General features: G+C 57.0%; 1 protein-coding gene across 1 annotated transcript in view; it reads right to left on the bottom strand.

Moving 5' to 3' along the window:
* The window catches only part of CFAP77 (cilia and flagella associated protein 77), an 88,531-nt gene extending 73,185 nt beyond the window's left edge, over window positions 1-15,346 (bottom strand). The window contains exon 1 of the mRNA XM_059658817.1: window positions 15,088-15,346. Within this exon, the coding sequence (XP_059514800.1) occupies window positions 15,088-15,276 (189 nt within the window). The 5' untranslated portion in view covers window positions 15,277-15,346. The remainder of the gene's footprint in view (window positions 1-15,087) is intronic.
* Between the last annotated feature and the right edge of the window lie 1,999 nt (window positions 15,347-17,345).

Here is a 17,345-nt window from a genome sequence, read left to right as displayed (position 1 = left end):
AACGCACCTACCAAGTTCATCACCAGGCCGGCCTCTCTCCGCTGCCGGGAGTCTCCCTGGGAGTGAGCGGCTGCTGCTGACGGATGGTGAGCCCGGGCGCCCCAGCTGGGCACCATGGCCTCAGGCTCACCGGCATTAAAAGCCCACGAGGCAAAATCCACACCAGGTGACACCCCCCCCCCTCTCTCTCTCTCTCTCTCTCTCTCTCTCTCTCTCTCTCTCTCTCTCACTGGTCTAGGGGGCAGTGGTGCTGATGAAGTCGTTAGCTGACATCACCAAGCATTTAAGGGTTCGAAATGAAGGCGGCCCCTGGGGTGCGCTCCCGATGTTGAAGGGTCAGGTCACGCTGGGCTCCGTTAGGCACCAGATCCACTGAATTCTTGTCATCTTGGCGGAACCAGACGCTGATAGGATCACTGTTCAGGCCGTGTGAGCGCAGTGGCCTTGTCTTACTCGACACCCTCAGCGTCCAGGAGGCCGAGGCTTCCGAAAGCAAACTGGCCGCTTTCACTTTCATTTGCTTCAAAGCGAACCAAGCCAACCCCGCTCCCCAGAACATTGTCATTATCCAGAGCTGGAGAGAAGGCTTCCCGTCCGCACGCCCTGCCGCGCAGCGAAGGAACAGGAGAGGGGCTCCGGCAAGTTTCTGCAGAATTTCTCTCTCTCTCCCTCTCCCCCGCCCCCCCCCAAGATGGAAGTGGCAGCATTAGTAAATAAATAAAGGAAGTGGGCAATCTCGCTGACGTTTTCATCAGCCGCTCTCTGTCTGTCTGTGAGCCTTCTGGGGAGCGGAGCGATTGTTTTCATCAGCAGGTTTGAAGTCTGCCCGGGTTGCCTGCGCCCGCTGTTCCCAGGATTACCCTGTCGGCTCACAAACACAATACAAATCATCACAGCCCACGGCACCCCTCGGGAGGCGGCACAGAAGGGACCCACCGGCCCATGTTAGCCCTGGAACCATGTCTCTCTCCGCAGTCAAGTAGGACTCGCACGCGCTCCTGGGCTCTGTCTGAGGCTCACCCCCCCCCCACCCCCAACAGAGCTCTTTCCAGCTCTTCTAGGGACTCCCTCTTTCCCTGCGCTCTGTGGGGTCGCACCTCCCAAGGCCCCTTTGGATTTCCTTGTTAAATGCTCAAGCCAACAGGCCGACCAGAACACCCCCCACGCCCCCAGCGCGTCCTACGTGGGGCTCTGAGGCACTTGGGCCGGAAGCATGTGGTGTTGATACACATCACTTCCCAAAGGCACGGAGTTCCCCACGGACATAGTCTACCTCCCCCAGGCCATGTGGCAGGTGCGTCGGTGTCGCCCACCTGTGCACGCACTATGCCTTCCTCTGGAGAGCGGCCCGTCTATAACCTTAAAACGCAAGTGCCTTCGCCTTGAACTGGAAGATCAACGGGGGCGCTCCTGGAAAGGCCTGGCTGACTACTCACGAGGAACCAGCCTCCCAGGGGCTCGGTCAAGCGCGTCTGGGCTCCCTCGTTCGGCCAACATTTATTGAGCACCTACTTTATGCCAAGAGCTGTGGGCACTGGGGATAAAAGATGAAGGAGAGCTGGCTCCTGCCCACACAGAACCCACACACACCGACATTTCAATGTGCAGGCTAACAGTGGAGAAGGGCCTCCATGGCTCCCCATGACTCTCAGGCTAAAGGTCAGACTCCGTAACTGGCCTCCAACAGGGCCCTGCATGATCCCGCCCGGTAGACGCAGCCCCTGCCTCTTCGCATTCGCTCCGGAACCACAGCCAACCTCTCCCGACCTCAGTGCCTGGGGTCACCGCACTCCCTCCCCCCCAGGCTCTCCGCCCTGTCCTTCCCCCCATTCCCTTCCTGGTTAACTCAGATCTCAGCTCCGTTCTCATTTTTTCCAGGAAACCTTCCCTGACCCCCACTCCTCGCCACGGGAAGTCTCCCCGTTAACTGCACCGTGAGCTGCTCGGATTACGTTTGCAATCCTACATGTACTTGGGATTCTTTCATTTATGTTCATCTGCCCGATTAGACCGTAGGGTTCCACAAGGGCAGGGATCGTGTCCGATTTTGCTCACCAACATTTAATCCAGTGCCTGGCACATAAGTGGAAATTCAGTCAACACTAAAGCATTTGTTGAGTAAAACAACAGATGGATGGATGGAGAGATGAGTAGATGGACGGATGGATGGATGGAAGGAGGGAGGATGGATGGATGGATACATAGATGGTGAGTGGGTGGATGGATGGATGGATGGACGGATAAATAACTCTGCAGGAAAGGAAAAGTATGGTGTAGGATATGCCCTCCAGGAGTATCTTACAGATGGTTATGCTTAAGGTTTAAATACCAATGACAAGACAAAGGTACCATAGACAGCACATGACTGTTGATTCATGAGTGGGCCACAGAGCTCTAATGCCACATCCATGACCCCATCAAGAGAGTGGCCTTAAGTTCAACATGAGGAATGCCACTCCAGGGCGAATGCCACCTTGTTATCCTTACCACAACTCATGGACCAGGGACCAGGACCCACGCCCAAAGCAGTCACATGGTGAAGTCCTAACCTCAGGGACCTCAGAAGGTGACCTGATTTGGCCACAGGGTCATTGCAAAGGCAATTCGTTAAGATGGGGTCATAAAGGAGTAGCCTGGGCCCCTAATCCAATATGACCTATGACCATAGAAAAAGGGGGAATTCGGACATAGACACAGATGTAGGGAGAAGGCCGCGTGAATATGAGACTGCCGCCCACAAGCCAAAGGCAGAGCCCGCGACAGGTCCTCCTCACAGCCTCAGAAGGAGCCAGCCCGGCCGGCGCCTCGACCTCCGCCTTCTGGCCACCCAGGTTGTGGTCATTGGTTACGGCGGTCCTGGCCACAAAGCAGTGGGCAAAATCACTAGAGCTGAGAAGGAGCAGAGGAGTCGCGATGGGATTCGGGTGGGCACCACGGGAATTGCTGGTGGGCAGAGGAGACAGCGGGCAGAAAGCCAGAGCGTTCTCATTGGAAAGGGAGCAGTGGGCGGGCGGAGGGGCATCTCGTCGCATCTCAGGGAAGAAAATGTCTGGCCCCCACGGAAGAGTCAGTCCTGTGCCCGGGGTCGCCAGTCCTGAGTCGCCCACATCCGGTCCCGGCTGGCGCCCGCGTCTACAGGCAAATTGCCCCCCAGCCTGGGAACCACTCGGCTGCAGGCCCTGCGCGTGGATAAATTTCATGATCTCGTTAGGCAGCGCTTCTCTACATTTAGACGAATCACCATGTAATGATCACCTTGGCTGATGTGGGCGGTGTCATTGTAGGGAATTATAGTTTGAATCCATCTTCTCCCTCCTTCCCCTCCGCCCTCCCTACATTATTCCCGAGGAAGAGCCCAATTAAAGGCAGCTCCACGGCATGATGTAGCCTGCTGTACCGGGCAGCGACGCCTAATGGAGTTTTAATTTCCCCACGGTGAGTCAATATTTGCTCTAAGAAAGAAAAATGTCACCGTAAACCGCTGCCCCCACATGAATTTGGAAGCGCAGAGGGCGAGAGAGTCGTCTTTTTCAGGTAAACAGAGACGGAAAGTGGGGGTGGGGGGGGTCACTCTTCACCAATGAGGCTGCTGATGGCTGTTGCTGCCCCTTCAGACGATGGTGGTTATTAAATATTTTGCGTTGCAAATGCAGAGGACTGCCAGAGACTCGCCCACAGTTTAAAGGGTCTGAAACAAAGTCATTGTACCGTAGAGGAGGAACAATGGACTCCAGCCCGTTAACTTGGGGAGGGGGCAGGGAGGGCGGGGCATGGAGTATCAGGCATCCCTGCTTGAAGACCTGGTCTCGCCTTCCCCGCAACTAGGGCTGCATGTGGAAGCCAAGCCCTACTTTTTAACAAACGTATTGGACTTCGCTGGATCGCGTGCGGAAATGAGGTTCGGCAGCCCCCGCTCTCTCGTAAGAAGCCTGTCCCAGAATGATGCTGCTCGCTCTGGGGAAAGACAGTTCCATTTCCTGCTCAAAACCGCTATGAAAAACGTGCCTTGCCAAACGCGCGCTGTATACCGAACTTGTCAAATCCTTTCTCCTGACACAAATAACAGATAGCGTTGGGTGACGGCATGTAAAACAGCTCTGACAAGATAGCAAAGGGAGACAAAGAAATCTACATATTTTGGTTCTCTCTGTTTTAGAAGCGGGGCCGGGGCGCGGGAACCGCGTGTGCTGAGGTACCAGCCCAACAAGTCGCTTCCGAGCTTCCGAGCGGGTGTTCAATGGGATAATGACCCTGTTGCCAATTAGCGGAACATGACAAAACCTCAACTCTTCCGGCGGCAGAGCTGCCAGGAAGGAGCCCGCCTGAGTGACAAGGCTCTTTATTCCCAAGTTTACGGGGCCACCGCGTGGCTGTAATTACTCGTTCGCACGCAGTGGGAAGTGATTCCTCGCGTGTTTAAAAATAAATAAGGTAAATGATCGCCCTTTCATTAGATCTGTACTCCTATCAGAGCAGTGACTCTTTCTTTCCCATTAAAATTGTTGATTGAAGGCCGTTAGCTGTTTATCAGTTCAAAATCACATCCCTGCTCTCCTAGGGGCTCCCCCCCATGAAACATCACACCCGGTGCCTAGTTAGCAACAAGAAAAGACCCCCAGCCTGCAGCTTGGGGCGGGGGGGGGGGGGTGGCGGAGAAACGCCAGCAGGAGCCCAGGCGGCACCTTCCCGTCCCGGTCCCTGAGGCACCGCGCGCCTTTGTTCTGCTAAGAAAAATTAACCTCAGTCTCGGCTCCGGGTCTCCAGATTGATTATCATAGTCATTTAAATACTGTAATCTCATTTCCAGCACTGGGATGAGGAGGGGGGCCTGGTGGGGGCACAGAGCGAGGCGAGTGAGAGAAAGCGGGTTTGGTGGTGGGGGGGTGCGGGGGAGAAAACAGAATAAATTACGTGACAAAGGGAAGCGGCCTTTCTGCTCACAGAGCCCATCTCGGATCCTTCCACTTGATTGGAAAAGTTGATGAAGTTTAAATGAAGCAGAATTAGAACCTCAGGCCGCTGAGTATTGACGAGGCTGCGGGAGAATGTGCAGAAAGCAGGGCACGGCCTAAACGCTATAATCTTCAATCGCATCTCCCAGCCACACTGACGAGGCCGGGTAATGAGTTGGGCCAGATCAGGCCTGTTGGTTAAAGAAATTAATCCCCGCGGTGCCCGGAGCCGGCTTTGAAGCCTGTTGTGTGGGCCCGGCCCAGGCCATCTAAATGCTAAGTAACCGTGAGGGTGCCGGACTGTGCTTTTCAGGGCTGGCGCTAATCTGATAACAATTTGCTCTCGCTGATTAGGGAGGTGGGGCGGCGTGGGGTGGGGGGCGGGGGGAGGAGGGGCCCCTTCCCTTTGAAAGGCTGAGGCCACCCCGGTCAGCCTGGGTGGCAGTTTCGCCCCCAGCCCTCCTGGCTCCCCGCCCGCAGATGCACACGTTTTGAATAACCTAAACTCCGGCACCGTGGGAAACGCATGTCCATGCTCCTTCTCTCTTGTCTCTTCTTAAAACATATGGGCGGATTCTGTAAGCCGCCCCAACCTGATGCCTTCCTCGAACCCGGCTCCTCCAGTTCCCTCTGAACACCCGAGCTCCAGCACCCAGTGTCGCCCTTGTCTGCCGTTTCTGCATCTGAGAGGACCTCTCTCGGCTCCGTCTCCGCAGGCTGAGTCCTGCCTGGCTCCCAGCAGCTCCCCGGAGGCTTTTCCGGCCACCCCGGCCCCGGCTGTCCCTCACACTCCAACTCTCCGGCATGTCTCACCCACAGCCTGGCCCCATTGTTTCAGCCTTGTGCGGACCACATCTGCAGGTGTGGGTGTGCGTGGTGCGTGTGCATGTGTGGTGCGTGTGCAGGTGTGGTGCATGTGCATGTGTGGTGCATGTGCATGTGTGGTGCGTGTGCGCCCAGGTAGGCTGTAGGCTCCGTGAGAACAGCACGTGCACCTGTGAGGAAGTGGGTGCTTAGAGGGGTGGAGTTGAACTGGATTCCTCTCTCCCGTCAGGACCACGGAGCCTCTGGGGCGACAGACAGTGTGGCCCAACCAGTCAGGACCGTGACGCCGTGGCTGCGCACAGGCCCTGCCCTCCGCCATCTCCCCTCCGTGTGACTTTTGAGCGTGTTGCTGAGCCTTTCTGAGCTCAGAACACGGACTCTGGAGAGCTGAGAGCATGTCTGTAAGAGTGGCACTTGGCGGGGACTCAACAAACAGGGTCCTGGTGTCACAGAGTTCTTTTGACACGCACAGCGGCTATGGCCTCGGGCTGTGGGGTGGGAGAGGGCTGGAAGCCTGGCCTCTCCCCGCGTTCGCCAGGTGACTTGTGTAACCTCTCTAAGCCTCAGCGTCCCCATCTGTAAAGTGGGAATGACGCTGGTCCCGTCTCCCAGGGTTGTTGCAAAGACTTCAGGGGGGTGATGACTACGAAGGGCCAGGCACACAGGGGCTCCACGAAGGGCAGCTGTTCGCTGGTGCAGGGGTGTCCGCTGGCCACAGGGGTCCTCAGCCAGAGCTCCCGGGAAGCCCAGCATCCCGGCCCCCACCCCCACCCCTGCGACGCGGGAGAAGCCAGGGCCCCGGGAACCTGCCAGGCGGCCTGGGAGGATCCGCCTCGAGAAAGCAAGCCGCTGCCTGAGAGAGACGGGCCCTCCGACGCCAGACAGACACTCTCCTTCAGAAGGGGAGAGCCGGAAGGAAAGCCCCGCTTACACCTCGGCACTTAAGGGGTGGTTGGGAGGCAGCAGGAAGCCCAGCATGCCCTGAGGGCCCCCCACCCCTAGGAAGCATGCCAGCAGGCTCCCTCTAACCACCTGGTGACAGACTGGGGCTGGTCTTACTTGCAAAAGTAAGCAAATCGCAGCCACCCTAACCCATCACGCACGACAGTCCATGGGCCCTGGGACATGCGGCTGGTAGGAAGCTGGGAGGCAGGAGCGCGCCCCGCCCCGCGAGGCGGCCTTGGCGATGGCCTGGTCACACGGCGGTGTCCTGCCATCGGGCGGGTCCTGTGGGCCCCGTCAGGGCAGGGAGGGAGGCGCTGGCCCCGGGACCGCTGTCGATGTCTCTGGTCTCCCCTACGAAACCTGGCTGCCCTCTGCCCCCCGCGCCAGCCCCTCACTCACTCACTCCGAGTCTTTGTGCCCGTCTTCGGCTCCAGCCGTCTGGTCTGAGACCCGCCGGGGAGCATGGGTCCCGGGCAGACAGCAGTCACCTCATCTGGACTACTTGGCTGTCTGTTCTTATGCCAGTTTCTATGAGATTGTGAGTCCTTTTGCAGGCAAAGCCTACATCCAGGATGGCTTCCCCCGTAGCCTTGGTGCCTAGTTCTGTGCCTGGGACACGGTAGGTGCTCAAAAGGGCCTGCTGACTCCCGCCATGCTCCCAGAATCTTAGCCGCGTCGGTTCCCGTGGAAAACACCTCGCCCAAACCAGACGCCGTGCCCGCGCCCAGGCCAGCGCCGCCCCGGTGCCCCTCCCTCTCCTGTCCACCATGGAGCCAACCGGCCCCACAGCCCGGCCCAGGCTCCTCTCTGTGACGCTCGCCTCGCATCCCCTCTCCTCCACCTGTAATCACTGTGATTATTGGTTTTACTGTGCAGAGCCGGTACTGCCTTGACCAGCCCACAGACTCTATGGCAGTGGTTCTCAACCTTGGCTGCACATTAGAATCACCTGGGCATCTTTTTAAAATCCTGATTTCTGGGCCTCATCCTCCGGAAATTCTGTGTCTTTGTGATGGGGTGGGGCCACAGCATTAGTAACAAAGAAACCGAATTTCCGGAGGATGAGGCCCAGAAATCAGGATTTTAAAAAGATGCCCAGGTGATTCTAATGTGCAGCCGAGGTTGAGAACCACTGGTCTATGGGAACCAATTCTTAAGCCTCTTGTGTTCCCACCAGGACCTTGCACGCTGTGGTGCTCAGTACATACTCGCTCACTGACCGCGGGGCTCACCACGCTGCCGACATAAATAAATAAACGGCCAGCTCCCTGTCCTTCGTGATCTCTCGGGAGACAGGGGACTGGGACGCAACCCCACATCCTGGGGACACGAGGGTGGCAGCTCCATGTGGCAGCAGGGCCCCAAACACTGTGTTCAGTGAAATGGCCAGCGAGCTGCCAGGGCCCTCCCTCGTTCCCTGCACTGCAGCGTCTCGGCCACCAGCTCCCCTCCCTGCGTGGGTTGGGGAGCCCCGTCTCTGCGTGGCTCTCTCTCCGCTGCGCCGACGCAGCTCGGACGCTGTGCTGGTGGCTGCGCGTGGCCGGCCCTGGCAGCGAGCGGGCAGCCTTTCACGGACGCCCTCCCCTGGAATGAAAGCTTTGGAGCCCCCCCTCTCCCTCTTCTGGGCAAACACAAACGACTGTGACCTACACACAGGCTTGCGTCCTGCCACCCGGGTCCCCTGGTCTCCCCGATGTGCATTGTTTGTCACAGAAACGCTCAGCGACGCCCTGCGGGCTCATCCCGTGCTCCCTGCGATGGTCGCGGGGGCGTCCTCCCCACCGTGCGCTGCTCGCGCGGACCTTTCTGCTCATTGACCCACGTCAGTCAGTTTCTTGACCGAAGCGCCTTGAGATGATTGTGTCTTTACACTACGGGGGGAAATACGGCCGTTTTCTTGATAAAAGGCATCATTTGCGTCCTGCAAAGCTGTACTTAGTGCCGCGGTGACGTCAGGCGTCGGTGGGGCCCTGGCCACCGGAGTGTAATTCCTGGTGTTAAGTCTGGGAGGAGTTCATGCTGCGGAAAAACAAGCCAAACCAAGCCCTTGGGGTGGGGGCCGGGGAACGAGGCTGCGGACCAGCCAGGTGGCTCCACGAACCAGCCCTGTGCTCGGTAGCCTCTCCGGTGCGTTACTGAGCCGCACTCTATGGATTGCACGCTTTTAATTTTTTTAAACTACAACGTGGGTGAGGCTGGAGAAAAGCCCTACACGAAAGCCAGCAAACTTATGGAAGCCATAACCAAGGGGGAGGAAATGGATTCAAAAAGGGAGGAGGGTTTAAAGCAGCCATTAAGTGGGGGAGGGGGCGCAGAAGCAAACAGTGGATAGAGAAGCGATGAAAACTAAACGTCTCATTTCTACAATCTGTGCCTTAGGTGTTCGAGAGCCCCGGGCCCTGGGTGAAGGAATAATGAATTCTCCGTGCGCGTATGTTTTCTGGTTCCCGCTTTCTCAGCTTCGGCACCACCGACATTTGGGTCAGGTGATTCCCTGTCTGAGGGGCGTCTGGGCGTTGTAGGATACTGAGCGGCACCCCCGGCTTTACCCACTAGACGCCAGTGGCACCCCCCCACCCCCCGTTGTGATAAAATCTTCAGATGTGGGCAGGTGTTCCCTGGGGAGCAAAGCTGCCCCTCAGCTGAGGACCACTGGTCTAATTCTAGAAGAATCTATCATAGCTCTCTAAGAACTCTATCGTAATCTCTTCCATGAGCCAGAGTCCGTTTCAATCAGTCTCCATTACCTGGAGAAGTAGGCACCAACGCTTCACAAAGGAGGAAACTGAGGCAGAGATTAGGCCACTCGCCCAAGAACCCTCAGGAGAGCTGGCGAGTGGGGTGTTCACCTGTCGCCAGGGCGCACCTGTCTCCTCGTGGCCACGCAGGCGCAGGACACGTGCGACGGGGTGGGTGACCGTACTCTTGGTTGAGAACACAAAGGGGGAAGAGGAAGCACTTGGCTGCGTGACTGTCATTACAATTTTGTCTTCGAAGTTCAGATCTGTACATTGACTCACAGTCAACGGATGAGAATAGGAAAGCTGTCTTGAGGAATGCAAGTGGAAAGGAATCGTGGGGTCCTGGCCACGCAAAATAACAAACCTGCCCGCTGACCAAGTGCCCTCCGGGCCTGGCACCTGCGCCGTCTCCTTCAATCCTCACAACGCTCCCTGGCCGGGGGCCAGCTACTGCCAGCCCATTTTACAGAGAGGAAACTGAGGCTCACAATCAGTAACCTCACAGGTGGCACAGCCAGCAAGTGGCTGAGGCAGCACTGGCCCTCGGGCCTGCGCACTCCACACCTGCCGCCCGCACCGGCCTTTCTCTCTGGTGGTGGTGGGGAGGGGGGGGGCTGCAATGTGATGTTAGATCCGCCTGGGCAGCCAACGTCTCGCTCTGTGTTAGTGGCTGTGGGACGTCAACAGCCGCGGCCTGGACTCATTTGCACGGTCCTCACAATCAGGCAGGAGCGAGAGGGGAGAGATGGGGCGACTCACTGAGAAGCCTTTGCAATGGCCCAGGCTGCCCAGCCCCGGTCGCTCCCGGAGGATGTGGCTGCGACTGGAAGGGGGAGGCTTTGATGCCAAAAGAAAGCCAGGACCGAGAGGGAGAATTGCAAGGATAGATGAACCCTCGCTTTCCCTAAAAAACAAGACCTACCTGCTGGCCGGCCAGCCAGGCGGGGCCATCAGGATGGACAGCCCACCTTTAACCCCCTTCCTCCCGTTCATTTTCTCCCATTACATTGTCACTGAGTGTAAAAGAGCCGGGCAACCGACCCTATCTTCTCTTCAAGGGATGAAGCTCAGTGTGACGGTCCCAGCGGCGCGCGGAGTCTCGTGAGCTAACTAGAGTTGGGGTGAAGCCTCTGGACACTCGGGATCTGCAGAAGGTGCACCCCAGGGGCTCAGTGTTTCCAGTCCACCGTGACCTGCACCCTGCAACGTCCCAGCCAGGCCTGTGTCTTCACAAAGCCTCCGAGACCTGCTCAGGGCGTCCTCCCTCCAATCTCAACCCTTCTGGCTCAGGCAGCTCGTTTGAAACCTGCAGGGGGTGCCCATGACATTGCTTTTAGAGTGTGTGTGTGTGTGTGTGTGTGTGCACGCGTGTGTGCGTGTGCGCACGTGCATGCACGCCCAGTGCACACAGGAATAAGAGCTAACATGCTGCGAGCTTTCTTTAAGGCATGTATACATGCACTATATATGTGCATGCAATATACAGGCACATGCTCCATCTCCCCAGCTAAACAGTGAACTCCTTGTGTGCAGGGGTGCTGAACTTGGTTCTATGCCCCCAAGGAAGCCTGGGAAGGTGCTGGGCGCTTAGTAAACACTCAATAAATATTTCTTAGCTGCCAACAGTCCCCAAGAAATGAGTAGAAGTCATTTTGGAAGGCGCGCTGAGTGAAACGATGTGGGAATCAGATTCACTGGTCAACAGCTGACCGCCTGCTGTACTGTGTGCCCAGCCTGGGTTGCCACGAATTCATTAGTGTGTCGTGGGTAGAAAAGCATGTGACTGGGAGTCGGGGGCCAGAATCTCATCCCACCTTCTGACCGGTCAGCGTGGCGCCCGGGACGAGTCTCCTCCCCTTCCCGGGCCTTCCTCTCCTCAGAAAAAGGAATCGACTAGCTGTCTGCCAGCCCTCCGACATGGCTAGATGACTCTATTTCACAAGGGCACGCACTTCCTATTTGTGACACAAACCCCCACAGAAAACAAAATCATCAATAAGTTATGGGGAAAACCGGGTGCCGTGATCATTTGCACTGTCTAAGGGGGCTCGATGCAACCAATTCCCCCTGTACACGGCTGGCTCTCTGGGGCGACAGAAGATTCCAGGCTGTCAGGGAGCAAACCAAGCCGTCTCTCCCGGAACTGGATTGACAGGCACCGCTGAGCTGCGGGGCGCGTGTGCGCTGACAGGCCCTGCGCGATAGAAGGCAACTGTGGCGGCGGGTGTTGAGGTGCAGAACTCTGGGGAGGGGAGAGGCAAGCCTGGAGAGTCGCCTGTGCAGGAGAACTGGCTAACAGCACAGCACATTAGACAACAGAGCAGAAGCTCTTTCTGATGGGAAATATTTCCCTGTTTTGGGGACCACATGAAACACCCGCTTGGATAAGCCAGTTCTGCTAATAACCTGGCTGGCTTGGTTTTAAACGAGGCAGAGCCTTGTCGAGCACTTGGAGATGCAATGCGGGCGTGGGCGTCTGAGTTTCTCCCTTTTCGCCTGGTTACTGGGCATCTTGCAGGCCTGATCTTTTTCTTTCTTCTTTTAACCCTCACCTGAGAATATTTTCCCATTGATTTTTAGAGAGAGTGGAAAAGAGACAGAAAGACAGAGAGAAATATTGATGTGAGAGAGACACATTGATTGGCTGCCTCCTGCATGCGCCCTGACCAGGGCCCAGGCCAGGGAGGGGGGCTGCAACTGAGGTACGTGCCCTTGACCCGAATCAAACCCGCAGGTCCACGCTCTATCCACTGGGCCAAACCGGCCAGGGCCTGCAGGCCTGTTCTTGACAGACTGATGCGCGTCGTCCTGGTAAACCCCGAGCCTGTGAAACAGCAGCGCTGGTTTGATCAGGTGGTGTGCGTGTGAAATGAAAGCAAGCCTGGCTCTGTTCACCGGAGAACGCAGCCCGGGCAACAGCCCCGGAGGGTGGCGTGAGTGCCGAACCTCAGGGGCTGCATCCTTCCATAGAGACGCGGCCTTCAGGTTCAGACTTAGGACCAAAATGCGCTCACACCCTGCATGCCACCATGAGGGGCCCCCAGCCGGGCCCCCAAAGAAACATGAGCAGCCGATTTTTTTTTTTTAAGATTTCTAAAAGGCTCCGCAATCTTGAGTACTTTCAATCTTCTTCTTTTCTGGAAAGTCAAAACCCCAGAGTTTGTTTGTAATTTAAATTTGTATATAGGAAGCTGTTTTGAGTGGTGGGCATGCTGAGCCGGGAGCCGGACGCAGCTTCTACCGCAGGCTCCGTCCGCACTGCCAGTACCAGGCAGAGTCGCCGCAGTGGCCGTGGTGCCACTTGCAAGAGGGGCTGCCAAAGGTGGCGGCCAGGGCTCCTTCTCCCCGTCAGGCCTCCCGGCTGACGTGTGCCTGGCTTGTGTGGAGAGTCCCGAGGCACGGTTAGCACTGGAGTGTGGACATCATCAGAACTACGACAGGAAGTACCCACAGCCCATCAGGAACCGGGGGAGGAAGGAGAAGGGGAGGCCCGCTGGCTCCGGCCGCCCTGGCTGGGGAGGAGCCAGAGCAGTGAGAGGGCACACAGCCTGTTCCCCCCACACACACACTCACCCGGACCCCTGTCACAGGGACACAGCCACCGCCCGCCAGGGCAGTCCTGCGCTGCATCTCACGCCCTGAAGGCAAGCCTCTGGCCGTCAGTCAGACATCTGCAATCCCCAACCTAAACGCAGGTGCACAGAGCGAGGTGGGATCTGTCCTGGAAGCCAGGCAGCTAGTGCCACCCAGAGGCCAAACGCTGTCCTCAAAGTGGACTGAGGCCAGCACCAGGAGAAAAGGAAGGATATTTGATTGACATACGTATGCAGGGTGTGCAGAAGTAGGTTTACAGTTGTGAGTACACGAAACAGAGTTTATCCTTGTGTTATTAATTAGTGTGTTATTTTCTATAGGAGCAGCTATAAACCTAGTTTTGCCCACCCCTGTATTATATTATGTATGTAATCTGTATATATACACATGTCTGTGTAGATGTGTACATAATGTATGTATATGTCTAATGTATGTATGTATATACTAGAGGCTCGGTGCACGAATTCGTGCACAGGTGGGGTCCCTCGGCCTGGCTGGCAATTGGGGCCAATTGGGGCCATCTTGCCCAGTCCCGATCAGGGCTGATTGGGCCCGGCTGGCAGGGGGCGCAAGGAGGGTAGAGAAACTACAGGAGGTTGGCTGTGGGAGTGCACTGACCACCAGAGGGCAGCTCCTGCGTTGAGCGTCTGCCCTCTGGTGGTTAGTGCGTGTCATAGCGACCTGTTGACCGGTCGTTTGGTCGACTGGTCTTAATGGTCGCTTAGGCTTTTATATATATAGATGTGTGTGTATGGCATCACACATGACTGACTCACCATGGAGAACAGTAACTCCAAAACGCCGGTTCATATGCAGGTAAGAAAACCCCAGAGTGACTGCCCGGGCAATAGTGATGACCTAACACTGAAGTGGCTGATCAGAGTGGGGGGACTTGGTTCTCCCCTCGATCCCAGAATGATGAACCCCATCTGTCTGGCCCATCTGCCTGCTCAGAGTGGCTCTGTCACCTAGAAATAAGTGAAGGGTCTTGTTCTACTTCGGTGTGTGAGGGAAGGTGCCCAGCGTGACAAGCTGCTTCCCGGGGTGGGGAGCCAGGCACACGGCGAGGGGAGGCAAGAGGAGAGTCCACTGTTCAGACTAACCAAGTCACTCAGCGAGTTCCGGCGCGATACTTAGAAACCCCAGGCTCCCTGGACCCCCAAACAAGACCACCAACAAAAGCCTCTAGTCTAGGCTCCAAGCAGGCCTGGAGCTCAGATAACCAATCCTTACTGAAACCATGGTTGCCACGGCGCCTTTCACCGCCCAGATCTGGGAAATGCGCATTTTTAAAGGCACACTGCCCTCCAGCGGCGCCAGATAAATCTGCTACTGACCGCTTCCCACAGCCAAACCTCAATTGGACTTTGCCTGGGGCCCTGGGAAAGCGTGGGGTGTTGGTTGATCACCAGCCCCGAAAGGAGATTAAACGAGGGGAGGTGCAGAGCAAGGGGCGGCGATCTAGTTAGAAACCTCGGGTCCCTCCCTCCTGGCGGTCGGGCCTCCCAGGGCCCAGATTCGCGCTGTTTCTTAGTGTCGCACCTCTGATCAGAGTTCGATGGAGTGAAGTTACCGTGAGAAGCGGTGCTCCCAGGGGAGGCATGAGCGCTCACGGCGCCGCAGCAGCCGGTGTGCAGGGGCAGGAGGGGTGGCGGGTGGTGGGTAAGGTCATTGTCTGGGTGCCTGAGACCTGTCGCCCGTGGGCCCCGCGCAGGCTCCCTGTAAATAGCAGCAGCCAGCATTGCGGGCTCACCGCGTGGAGGGGGCTGTGCCAGGGGTCCCGCGGGGTCACCCTGTTCAGTCTTCCCAATCGCTCCCCTTAATGAGCGCCCTTATCACCCCACTTTGAGGATGAGGAAGCTGAGGCCAGAGACGATGCCACCTGTGACCGCATGGGAGTCGGGTCTGCCTGGACCAGAGCGGGAGCTCCCAGCGCTGCGCTGGGACCCGGGCCGTGGGGCCAGGGCTGGACGCGGGCACCCCCGGACGAATGGGCGCTCAGCGAGGGGCGAGCTCGAAAGGGCTCTCACCTTGACGATGAGCGGGTTCTGAAACATGGAATCCCGCACGACCCCCAGCCTCTCGTTCTCCATGCCCGGCCGGATGTCGGCCACGGTCAGGGGCCGCCGCGGGGGCGGGCAGATCTGGCTGACAGAGCGGCGCACCGGCTTCTTCGTCCATCGCAGGGGGTCCTGGCGGGAGGTCTTGGCCTCTGGCATCCTGGGGGTCGCGGGGAGTCAACCCGGGGCTGGACCCGGTGCGCTTCCCAGCTTGGGGCCCGAGCGGAGCTCCGGGGAGCCCACCACTTGGACCCTACCACTTGGACCGCGGGGTGGGCCCCAGACTCCGGGCTCCCTCCGGAGCGGGGCGCACCTCCCTCGGAAGCCCCCTCGTCTCAAGGAGACCTAACGGCTCTTATGGGTCCCTCTGGTTCCTCGGAGCACCATCTGGGAGCCGTGCTGCGGATCCGGGGAGGAGAGAAAGTCAAGACCACCCCTTAGGGAAGAATGGAATGGCCTGTCTCCATGACGACGGGACGCCAACGGTTCTATGTGGACCTTGTTTGTTTCAAGAAACTATTGGCGGCCATCAAAGGGACGTTTTCAGATTTTTTTCTTAAATAGACGTGAGAAAACCCCAAGAATAATGACCACTGGTGTTAAAAAGTGACAGGCTCTAGAGGGCCATTTCATTTCCCAAGTCAGTCTCTCACCACACACACGGGATAGAGCCCACATGTTTCACTCAGTGTTTCAGGGTGAGCTAGGCATCCTCACTCCAGGCCAGCTGTTCCTGCTAATCCACTGGCTGCCCTCAAACTAGTCGACCTCTAGGATCCTCAGTGTTTATCTTCTGTGAAGTAGGTAGGGAGGAAAGTCTAGAGTTAAATGAGACCAGTGGTACCCAACGTTGTGCAACAGAACAACAGAACGAAGGGAAGTTGAAAAGAGACTGGCTGAGCCAGAGTATCTGGAAATGGGATCTGGGAATCTGCATATTAAAATACCTCCTCCCTTCCTTCGGATCCCCCCCCCCCCCCCCGCCTCCGGAAAAAGTTCAAAGCTGCAGAAAAGTTGGAAGAAGAGTACAATGAAAACCCCTGCAGATTCCACCTGCATTCAGCAGCCCTTAGTATTTACCACATTTACTGTCTCACTGTGTGTCACACACACACACACACACACACACACACACTGCTGAATTATTTTGAAAATATCTGCAGACAGTGTTATATTTGACCCAAAACACTTCAGCATGTATCTGCCAAGAACAAAGAGGTTCTCATACGTAACTCTAATGTCATTATCAGGACTTTATTGTGATACTGTAATGGTGCCTCGTATGCAGCCCACATGCAAAGTGGGATCTGCACTTTCTCCTAGCCGCCCGGGTGACTGGTGCAGTGTTTTGGGGACACTAACCTGGAGGCTCTCTAGTTTGTCTTCTAGTTCCAACCTTCAGTGGGTTTATCCCCCCCATTATCACCGTTAACTGCTCAAATATCCATGAGGCGCAGGGTAAGCAGTTCACCACGGACCTGCACTTCACGGCTTACGTGCCAACAGCGGACACCACCAGCATTATTTCCAGAGCAGACAGACAGGCTTCCACTGCTCATCCAGGGCCGGGAGCAGCCCTGGGGTGGCGACATGTGGGTGGGTCTGATGTGTGCTGGGGTTTCTCCAGACTGCTTCACTTCCCGACTTGCACAGAAATGCAGGCTGTGCATTTCCCCATCAAAGCCGCTTGGCAGCTCACTCTGAGGTCAGGTGGTGCCATGAGAGGCAGGAGAGGAGCCACGTACGTCCTCTTGGACAAGTTACACTAAAGCCCTAGTTTCTCACCCGCAGGGTGAGGCCAGTGATACCTAACGAAGATAGCACAGGATCGAACGAGAAAACAGGTGCCCACGTGGGTCTGTTCACTATGCAATAAGGCTGACACTTTGGTGGTGCACATGTACTGGTGAACTTGCTAGTCTGGGTAAAGCGTTACTTTTCATCCCAGCTAAGTTTCTTGGGGATTCAGTTGAAATGGGAGGACTGGAATAGGTCTGGAAGGCTCTTTCTGCCTCATCTAAGCTTGCCGTGCAGCCGACCCTGCCCCAGCCCGCCCCTGCCTACAGCCGACCTCATACCGCTCTCCCCTCCATTCACTGTGGCCCAGCTGCCGGGCCTTGACTCAGCTCCTCCCGCAACCAGGTTCAGGGCCTCTGTGTTTGCCTCCAGCCTGGGGCGATCTCCCATCCAGAGCTGTGCTCGCCTTTTTCATTCAGAGCCTTCCCTCC

The sequence above is a fragment of the Myotis daubentonii genome, chromosome 11 (genome assembly GCF_963259705.1).
Source record: "Myotis daubentonii chromosome 11, mMyoDau2.1, whole genome shotgun sequence".
In the NCBI taxonomy this organism is placed as follows: Eukaryota; Metazoa; Chordata; class Mammalia; order Chiroptera; family Vespertilionidae; genus Myotis; species Myotis daubentonii.
Note: the sequence above shows the minus strand (reverse complement) of the source record. Positions and strands in the feature narration are given on the sequence as shown.